This window comes from Eulemur rufifrons, chromosome 3 (genome assembly GCF_041146395.1).
Source record: "Eulemur rufifrons isolate Redbay chromosome 3, OSU_ERuf_1, whole genome shotgun sequence".
NCBI lineage: Eukaryota > Metazoa > Chordata > Mammalia > Primates > Lemuridae > Eulemur > Eulemur rufifrons.
This window is the reverse complement of record NC_090985.1, coordinates 21,741,339-21,752,008: the sequence shown is the minus strand read 5'-3', so window position 1 is coordinate 21,752,008 and position 10,670 is coordinate 21,741,339. Positions and strand designations below refer to the sequence as shown.

The 10,670-nt window shown below is 50.3% G+C and overlaps 1 protein-coding gene across 1 annotated transcript in view; it reads left to right on the top strand.

Moving 5' to 3' along the window:
• The first annotated feature begins 590 nt into the window (after positions 1–590).
• ATP10A (ATPase phospholipid transporting 10A (putative)) overlaps positions 591–10,670 on the top strand; it is a 144,477-nt gene continuing 134,397 nt past the window's right edge. The window contains exon 1 of the mRNA XM_069465822.1: positions 591–1,051. Within this exon, the coding sequence (XP_069321923.1) occupies positions 591–1,051 (461 nt within the window). The remainder of the gene's footprint in view (positions 1,052–10,670) is intronic.

Sequence of the window (10,670 nt, the reverse complement as noted above, 5' to 3'; positions counted from 1 at the left end):
GGGAGCATTGATATGCCGTGGCGCCTTTGGACTTCGACTCCAGTTGGTTCCAAGAGGAAGTTCCTATTCCAGGGTCCCCGAGACCCTCTCCCCATCCAGGACCAGGCAGGTCTGGCCCTGGAAGAGCGCGCGGGCTGCCCGGGGCTGCGGGGCCCTTTCTCTCACTGTCCGCAGTTTTCTCTCACCTACTGGTGGCAGCGCGCGTTTTCAATGTTTTGAGACCAAACTGATGCTTCTGGGAAACGAAACTAAACCCCTCGAAAGTTTCCAGCTCGGGCTCTTTTCGTTTCGCGCTGTCCGGCGTGTCCGCGTCGGGGCGCGGGGCGGGTGGGCGGTGCGAGCGAGGACAGGCGGGCTCTGTGCGCGGTGGCTCCGGGCCCGGCCGCGCCCTGCCGGACTGCGGACGGGCGGCGGGAGCTGGAAGCGGGCTGGGCGCGCCGGGCGGGGCGGGCCGGCCTCGCGGCGCGCCGACCAAGGTCTCCGTGTGCTCCGCAGGCAGGGAGCCCGCGCCGCCGCGGGCGATGATCACCTAAGAGGCTGGCGCGGACGGGCGTGAGTAGCTGAGGAGCCGGGCGCGGCGACACGCGGCCATGGAGCGGGAGCCGGCGGCGGCCGAGGATCCCGGACCCTCAGGACGGCGGCGGCGGCGGAGGCGCCGCCGCCGGGAAGGCAGGACGCGCACGGTGCGCTCCAACCTGCTGCCGCCCCCGGGCGCCGAGGAACCCGCGGCGGGCGCGGCCAAAGGCGAGCGGCGGCGGCGCGTGTGTGCCCAGCACCTGGCCGACAACCGGCTCAAGACCACCAAATACACGCTGCTGTCCTTCCTGCCCAAGAACCTGTTCGAGCAGTTCCACCGCCTGGCCAACGTGTACTTCGTCTTCATCGCGCTGCTCAACTTCGTGCCGGCGGTGAACGCCTTCCAGCCCGGCCTGGCGCTGGCGCCGGTGCTCTTCATCCTGGCCGTCACCGCTTTCAAGGACCTGTGGGAGGACTACAGCCGCCACCGCTCCGACCACGAGATCAACCACCTGGGCTGTCTTGTCTTCAGCAGGTGAGTCTGGCGAGCTGGGCGGCGAGCGCGGAGTGGGCGCAGGGCCGGGGCGCTCCCGGGAACTTGGTGTTGGGCGCAGTGTGAGTGGCACGGGGCAGGGGTGCTTGGGGAACGGCTCGACTGGGGCGGAGGGCCCGGCCGCCCGGGACCGGTGCCGGGTGAAGGCACTGCGCCGCCAAGGGCCCTCTGCGCCCCCCGCGACTGACGGGTGCCCTAGATGGCGGGGCGCACGGCGATCCTCTGCCCCATCCCGGTCCCCGGACTGTTCCTCTGACTTCGCGTCTGAGCCAGAATGTCCCAGGGCTGAAATCTGGCGGCTGCTGGGCATCCCCATCCCCACAGCTCCCGCCCGAAGTAAAAGGGAGGGAAATCCAGCACAGGGCACCATCGCCTGAAGTTCCTGCCTCAGTCTGGCCAGGCACCGTAATCTGGGATGTTTAACAACCAACTCAGGAATATAAAGCTCAGTCTTAGATGACAGCCTGTCTTGGGAAAACAGAGTTGAACTGTCACCAAGTTGTGATGGGTCCGGCACAGATCAGGTAGAAGGCAAGGGGAAAAAACAGCAGCGTCATTCAACTCCTAGGCTCAAGCAATGCTTCTGCCTCAGCCTCCCGAGTAGCTGGGACTACAGGCATGCACCACCATGCCCGGCTAATTTTTTCTACGTATTTTTAGTTGTCCAGCTAGTTTCTTTCTATTTTTAGTAGAGATGGGGTCTCACTCTTGCTCAGGCTGGTCTCGAACTCCTGACCTCAAGCTATCCGCCCACCTCGGGCTCCCAGAGTGCTAGGATTACAGGCATGAGCCACCGCGCCCGGCCTATAATTTTCTTAATATTAAATATTAACCTGTTTCCGGATGGAAAGAGGCTTTGAGGCATTTGTGAGCTCTGCCATGGTTAGTAGCAGGACCTTCCAGTGGGCTCCACCTGCTCTGTTTCTCTCTCCTCGTGGTTCCCCAAAGCTGTAGACACTCAGGCTGGGCCTGTCAGGCATGTCTGCCACCCTTCCTCCTTTATACCCCCACCCAAGAGAGCCACTTGGCTGGAGATCCATCTTGGAGCTGGGTCTAGCAGATAGGGCCACCTCAAGGTCCCTCTCCTAGGAAGGTGGATGGTCCTAGCCTTTGGCCAAAGCTCAGCCCATTTTTCCCTCCTGTTTCACCTTACTTGATCCCTCCCATAGGTACTGAGATGGGCCTCTGAGTAGGACATTAGCATATCGGCTTCCATCATGCATGAGGAGACCCTAGGAAGCCCCCTTGTCCTCTCAGTGGCAGATTGTTCCCCTCAAAGGGTCATATTTGCTTCTACCTCTTAGGATAGTTTAGATGAAGACCATGAATGTCTGTCTCTGTGCTTGAGTACCTCTCACCCTCTCAGCTACACTGCAGTGGTTGTGCTTCATACTTACTGTATGTAAAGAGAGGGTCAACAGAGGTTCACAGAGGTCAAGCAACGTGCCCAAGGTCACACAGGTGTTATGTACTGTGCTAGGATTTGGCCCAGGTCTTCCTGACTGCACAGCTTTTCCAACATTCCTGTGCTTTGCTTCTCAAACATGTAAGAAGGAGCTTCTTAAAAATAACAATTCCCCAAAGTTTTTGACCCAGCAGTTTTTGATTCCTGGGATTGGGCCCAGGAATCTGAGCATTTGATTAGCATGGAGGTGCTTCTTACGTGACGGCCCACACTTTGATTAACGCCACCCAGCTTGCTCTCCGGAGGTGCCCATCGCCAGTCAGCAAGCATGACATGGATGGAAAGGGCTGCGGGATTTCCTGGCTCCCCTTCACCAGAAGCCTCAGCAGGGAAAGGAGGGGGCATCCCTTACATAGATAGCCTCAGTGTCCCCAGAGTGAGGACTCTGTACCACAGAACCCTGCTGGGGCTCTAGCAGGTTTAAGACTTTGCATGCGTACCACTTCCTGTTTTTACTGAGCCTATAACTCCTGTAGCCTCCATTTCAGAAATACTTAGGCCTCAGGAAATATAGTTTATTTTCACTTGGCAAGGTACTTTTAACTCTTTATGTCATTTGATTATTATAATAACTATCACCCCCATCTTGCAGATGAGAAGACTGAGGTTGGGATCTAAAAGCAGTTCTCTTGACTCTGTGACCTTGCAAGGCTTCATGGGACTTTGAAGCCTCAGCTTCCACTTGGACCACACCCATCCACGGTCCCCTCCCCTTCCCCTCTGACCCAGCTGGATTTCTGAGTGCTCAAGTACAGTCCTTGACTCAGGGTGTCTTAATTACTCCTCAGACCCTGTCTTCTTCCCTATTGCAGAAACTGTCAGAATTTTACATTGACTTTCCAACTGCCCTGAGGACAGTCAGCTCAATGCCCCACTTCTATTCATTGTTCCCTTGGAAGGCAGGTCAAATTCTTCCAGTCCCAGGAAGTGTGGAGTTGCTGTTGGCAGACCCTGGGGATGGAAGTAGGAGGAGGCTGGGTCTCACCCAGAGTTTGCATGTCCACTGGGTGAGGCCCTGGGCTGGGCTTCTAGCCCAGGGATGCAGGCCCCCGGTCAGGAGAGGCCTCCCAGAGGACCAGAGTCTGGGGTGGTGGTGTGAGGCCCAGGAAAATGTGATCAGACAAGGGGCTGGGGGGGGGCGGCAAGTGCTGCAGGTAAGGTAGTGGGGAGTGGGGGACATGGCAAGATCGGGGCACAGAGATGGGGAACAGGTTATAGGGTGTGGGGGTAGGGAGCAGGGCATGGACATGAAGCCCAGGGTCCAGGGGAGCTGGCACGGGGACAGTGCAAGAGGAGCCTGGGAAAATGACTTATGTGTCAGGCCAAAAAGTCTGTTCAGTGACTTTAGTTTCTGCAGAGAAAATCAGAAGCATGGTTGTGAACCGCCAGGGTCTAGTTCGTGTTGCGCCTCCTCCAAGTGTGGTTGCTCTAGTTGCTGTGCACGGGGTGTACCCTACAGGTGGAATGTGTGTTAGTATAGAGTAAGAGCAAACTTTAGTGAGGGAAGTCTCACCCACTGACACTGTCCCTAGAGGGTGACTTCTTGGACATTCCTTTGTATTCTGACTTGTAGCCTCTAGGGTGTCTCTCATTTGTACTGTTATTTATGTGGTGTTTCTCAACAAAATGGTCCTTGGGTCCCCTCTCTATGAGAATCTCTTACGGAGCTTGTTAGAAATGCAGCTTTCTAGGCCATGGGTGTCTGAGAAGCAGTCCTCTTGTTTCCTTGTCCAGAGCCCATTTTATCCTCTCGTGGATTTTGGACTCTATTTAGGAAAATCCTCTTGAGCCACGCACAGCAGGCTGAGAGAGAGCACTGGGGGATTCTGGGGGTGAGGTCCTGCCTGTGGTCCTTGCCCATGGGAAGGACACCCCACCCAGTGTCTCTAGAATGGGGAGGCTGTGGGAAGGCCCTCCTGGCCATGTAGACCTCCTTGGTGCTGGCAAAAACTGGCCAGACAATCCATCTCCCTCTGGGCCATGGGTGGAAAGAAAGGGGCTGCCTGAGCTCAATCCCCTCCCCGCCCCCGCCACACACACACACACACACACACACACACTCAGAGTGAGCCCTGGTGGGAGTCCAGGGTGATGTGGCCTTAGGCTTCTGTGCGGTGTTTGGACTTCCCATTTGCTGACCTGGGGCTCCAGCATGGAGTGTCCAGGTGGGACAAGGCAGACACACCAGGGGCTGGGGCTGAAGGGGCAGCTCGAGGACCTCAGGGATATTGGCAAGCAGAGCTGGAGGAGGAGTGGGGCGAGGGGCGGGGCTGGGGAGGGTAATTCACCCAGGGAGGGCGGGAGTCCTGGAGGCAGAAAGCATGTCAGGGGAAGACTTTGAGGAAATTGAAGAAGAATCTTTAAAGCAAAGGAAGGAGCCAGGGAAGGTGCACAGGAGAAAGCACTCTCATCACCATCTTTGACAGTAGAGTGAGAGGCAGCACTGTCAGTCAGTAGACAGGTGCCCTGCTCCCAGGTGCCCTGCTCCCAGCGGCCCTGCTCCCAGCGGCCCTGCTCCCAGCGGCCCTGCTCCCAGGTGCCCTGCTCCCAGGTGCCCTGCTCCCAGCGGCCCTGCTCCCAGGTGCCCTGCTCCCAGCGGCCCTGCTCCCAGGTGCCCTGCTCCCAGGTGCCCTGCTCCCAGCGGCCCTGCTCCCAGGTGCCCTGCTCCCAGCGGCCCTGCTCACAGCGGCCCTGCTCCCAGGTGCCCTGCTCCCAGGTGCCCTGCTCCCAGGTGCCCTGCTCCCAGGTGCCCTGCTCCCAGCGGCCCTGCTCCCAGCTGCCCTGCTCCCAGGTGCCCTGCTCACAGCGGCCCTGCTCCCAGGTGCCCTGCTCCCAGCGGCCCTGCTCCCAGGTGCCCTGCTCCCAGCGGCCCTGCTCCCAGCTGCCCTGCTCCCAGGTGCCCTGCTCCCAGCGGCCCTGCTCCCAGCTGCCCTGCTCCCAGGTGCCCTGCTCCCAGCGGCCCTGCTCCCAGGTGCCCTGCTCCCAGCGGCCCTGCTCCCAGGTGCCCTGCTCCCAGCGGCCCTGCTCCCAGGTGCCCTGCTCCCAGCGGCCCTGCTCCCAGCGGCCCTGCTCCCAGGTGCCCTGCTCCCAGCGGCCCTGCTCCCAGCGGCAGAAGGGCGGGTCAGAGGTGAGCCCTCTGCCTGTGGCCTCCATCTTTGCCCTAAACCCTGCCCTGGGCTATTGTATCATTTTCTTCATTTTTTCCCTTTTGCTTCCATACACTTTGTGATGACTCAAATATAACCTTGTTATACCTTTTAGTGTCTGTATCGAGAATGATGAATCTTTTGGGCTCTGCATTTGGGTTTGAATGCGACCTCTTGGTGTCTTTCCATCTTTTGGGAAAACAGGTAGTGGTGGGGGGGGGGTTCTCTCTGCTTATTTTGGAATTACCCTAATTTTTGTCTCTTCCCTTTCCTTTGGTTCTCACTCATTTTCCCAGTCCACTAGGGTTATCTGTCCAACCTGTGTCCCCTCTGTGTCATGATTTGTTGTTTCAGAAGAGCCTAGCAGATGAGAAGGTGATAGTCTCACTCAACAAAGTCCTCCTTTTGTTTTCTTTTCTGCCAGGCTTTTTATTTCTCCTGTCTCCCTTCTCTCGCTTCTCCCTTTGTGTCTTGTTCCCTCCCATTACCGGTGAGCCACAGCCTCTTCCCCTGTGGTGCCCTTGGCCCTTGCCAGGGATATTCCCTCCTCCTCTCCCTCTCACTGTGACCAGAGGCCAGCAGCAAAAACACCTTTCCCCGGGAAGCACAGCATCTTTTGTCATTTGAAGGGAAAGATTTGCAAAAGCAGAGACACCAGGATAAGACTCAGGCCTTAGAGGATCCTTCCAGTTCTCTTTAAGAAGGATTGTCATCTCCACAAGTATGTAGGGTATGAAACACTTAAGGAATAATATTTCCACATTGCCATTCACATGTTTTTTGGAAATAATTTTTTTTTTTTTTTTTTTGAGACAGAGTCTCACTCTGTTGCCCAGGCTAGAGTGAGTGCCGTGGCATCAGCCTAGCTCACAGCAACCTCAAACTCCTGAGCTCAAGCGATCCTCCTGTCTCAGCCTCCCGAGTAGCTGGGACTACAGGCATGCACCACCATGCCCGGCTAATTTTTTCTATATATATTTTTAGCTGTCCATATAATTTCTTTCTATTTTTAGTAGAGATGGGATCTCACTCTTGCTCAGGCTGGTCTCGAACTCCTGAGCTCAAACGATCCGCCCACCTCGGCCTCCCAGAGTGCTAGGATTACAGGCGTGAGCCACCACGCCCGGCCAGGAAATAATTTTTTTAATTAAATTTTTTTTTTTCTTCTATTTCCTCTCCAACTGATATAATTTTTCTTTTGATACCTGTTAAATGTCATCTATTACTGGGCTCATAAGGTTAAGTTGCAGTGGAAAAAGAACCTTTCTTTCCCTAAAAACTTAGCTGCCATCAGAAGGCAGTGTCATTCTTGGAACAGTTTTTTTTTTTTTTACTTGTTAATATGAGCCAAATGTTCCATATGCACCGTTCCTTTTTATCTTCCCCCAAATCCTATCATTTTCACATCCCCATTTTACAGATGAGGAAACTGAGGCTTTAAGGCTCAATAGCTTGCCTAAGGTCACACTCTTAGGAGATGGCAGTGCCATGATTGGAGTCCAGATCCGCCCTACTCTGACTCCAGATTCTGAGATATTCCCCTACTTGCCATCCCCACCCCAGGAAAAATAAGCCTCTTTAAAAAAAATTATTACAGAAAGTTTCACACATATAGAGATGTGCACATGTAATAAACCTGTGTGTACCATAAACCAGTTCCAGCGGTTAGCAGCTTATGACCAACATTGTATGATCTATATTCTCAGCCTCTCCCTCCTCTCCTGTTATTTTGAAGCAAATCCCAGACATCATGGCATTTCATGCATAAATGTTTCTGTATTTGTCTGTGGAAAAGCATGATTCTGTTTTTAAGCTAAATGACAGATACCATTAGCATACCTAAAGAATAAGTATCCATTTCTTAATATTATCAAATACTCGTTCTGTGTTCAAATTTCTACTTGTCTCATAAATGTATTTTTTTTCCAATTTGTATGTTTGAATCAAATCTAAATAAGAGCTACTTATTGTGGTTGGCTGATACATCTTGTAAGTCTCCTTTAGTCTATAGATTTTACCCTCAAAAACTCCCTTTCTCTATCTCTCTCTCTTTTGTCCCTTATAATTTATTTTGAAGAAATTGGGTTATTTGTCCTGTGGAGTTTTCCATGGCCTGAATCTTGCTGATTACTTTTGTGTGGTATGATGTGACGAGTGTTTTCGTACTGTAATTCCTGTGAAGTGGTAGGTGGGTCTAGACACTTCCCCAGGACTTCATCAGGTTCAGGTTTGAATTTTTTTTGGGGGGGGGTTAAAACCACATTTTAAAAAAATTTTTTAGCCAGTCAAATCAAAACCGCATTTATAAGTGGTGTTCTGTGCTTTCATCAAGACACACATATGTTCGCTCATCCCTCCTTTTGTGATGTTGGCAGTTGTTGACAATCACTGCCTATATCCACCGTTTTGTTAGAGGTTGAAAAATGGTGGTGTTCTGATTCTTCCATTCATTACTAGAAATACTTTTATAAAGACACACTGCCTCTTATCTACTGACTGGTTTCCCAGTGGTACCACCCACATAAGAAAGGAGAAGTAAGTGAGGGAGGTTGGATCACTAGCATCTTCCAATAGGAACCAATTATCTTTGTAAAATTTTTGTTTTGAAATAATTTTAGACTTAAAGAAAAGTTGTAAAATGGTACAGATGTCTACCCCTCACCCACCTTCCTCTAATTTTAACAGTTAATTGTACTATAATGGTCAAAACTAAGACATTAACATTAGTGCAAATCTATTCATTAAACTACATTCTTTCTTCAAATCTAAAGTTTCTCCATTAATGCATTCATGAGTTTTGGTCAGTCATTTTACATGTCGATCTTGTGTCCTGTCACCTTGCTAACTCACTTAGTGTATCTAGTCCTTGTTTGGTGGATTCCTTAGGCTTTTCTATAGACAATCATGGCATCTGTAAGTAAAGATAGTTTTACTTCTCCCTTTCCAATCTGATACCTTGTATTTCTTTTTATTACCTAATTTACCTGGCTAGAAGCTCCAGTACATGTTTAACAGAAGTGGCAAGAATGGTCATCCTTCTCTTGTTCCTGATCTTAGAGGGAAAATGTTATCTTTCACCATGAAGTGTGATGCTAGCTGAGGGGTTTACAGATGCACTTTCTCAGGTAGAGGAAGTTCCCTTCTATTCCTACTTTGTTGAATGCTTTTATCAAGAAAGGATGTCAGATTTTGTCAAATCCTTTTTCCACGTCTATTGAAATGATCATGTGGCTTTTGTGCTTTATTTTCAAATGTTAAACCAATTTTGCATTACTGGGATAAATCTTACTTGATCATGGTGTATAATCTGTTTTTATATTTTGCTGGATTCAGTTTACCAGAATGTGTTGAGGAATTTTGCATCTGTATTCATATGGGATATTGTGAGGGGTGTGTGTGTTTGGTTTTGCTATCAGGAAAATACTGGTTTCATAGAGTGAATTGGGGAGTGTTTCTACTATTCTCTTTTTAGAAAAAAATTGTGAAGAATTGGTATTAATTCTTTATTAAATGTTCAGAATAATTCAGCTTTGAAGATAACTTTAGTTTGGGCCTGGGCTTTTCTTTGTGGACGGTTTAAAGACTTCTAATGCAATCTCTTTACTTGTTACAGGTCCATTCAGATTTTCTGTTTTTTCTTGAGTTACCACTTATGATAGTTTGTATCTTTCTAGGAAATTGTCCATTTCATCTAAGTTATCTTATTTGTTGGAATAGTCTTGCTCATAGTATTCTTTTATAGTATTCTTTCTATTTCTGTAAGGTTGATAGGGATGTATCCTTTTATTATTGATTTAGTACTTTGAGTTTTCTTTCCATTTTGCTTGGTCAGTCAAGCTAAATATTTCCCAATTTTGTTGATCTTGTCAGAGAGCCAACTTTTCGTATTGTTGATTTTTCTCTATTGTTTTTCTGTTCTCTAGTTCATTTCTACAGGTTTCATCATTCCTGCAAGGGAGGGATCAGGTCGTCTCACTTTGGGGACAGTACTGCCTCTAGATGTGTTGGCAAATATGTGGTTAGCATAGTAACTGGAGTCCCTGGTACTTGGTGTTCAGAGGTTAGGTTGCTGTTTGGTATGCGATGCCCCTGTTTAGGGCAGTCCTACCCCATTAAGAACTGCCCTTTCCCTAAGATCTGTCAGGTTCTCACAGAAAAGCACTTTCGGAAGAAGAACTTTTTATTTTTTTATGAGACATACCCTCACTGTTGCCCCAGGCTAGAGTGCAGTGGCATTATCATAGCTTACTGCAACCTCAAAACTCCTGGGCTCCAGTGATCCTCCTGCCTCAGCCTCCTGAGTAGCTGGAACTACGGGCCTGCACCACCACGCCTGGCTAATTTTTTGTATTTTTAGTAGAGACGGGGTCTCACTCTTACTCAGGCTGGTCTGAACTCCTGAGCTCAAGTGATCCTCCTGCCTGGACCTCTCAGGTTCTAGGATTATAGGCGTGAGCCACCATGCCCAGACTGGAAGAACATTTTAAAGACAAAACTTAGCCACATTCTAGATTCCTTGACTTGGTTAGATTGAGAAGGGGCTGTGAGTGCCTGTTAGGTTCTTGCCTGACACAGCAAGGTGATCTAGCTTACTGTTGAATCCCTGTGACAGGGAAGCCCAATGTACTTATTTGTACAAGACTTACCTTGCTATAAATAGCACCTTGAAGGAACTTACAGGAAACATGAGGCTATTTTGATTTCTACTTTTTTGGAATTGCCTAGCTTGGCTTTCTATGTTTACTTGTTTTTTTTTTTTTTTTTTTTTTTTTTTTTTTGTTGAGACAGAGTCTCACTTTGTTGCCCAGGCTAGAGTGAGTGCCGTGGCGTCAGCTTAGCTCACAGCAACCTCAAACTCCTGGGCTTAAGCGATCCTACTGCCTCAGCCTCCCGAGTAGCTGGGACTACAGGCATGTGCCACTATGCCCGGCTAATTTTTTTCTATATAGATTTTTAGGTGTCCATATAATGTCTTTCTATTTTTAGTAGA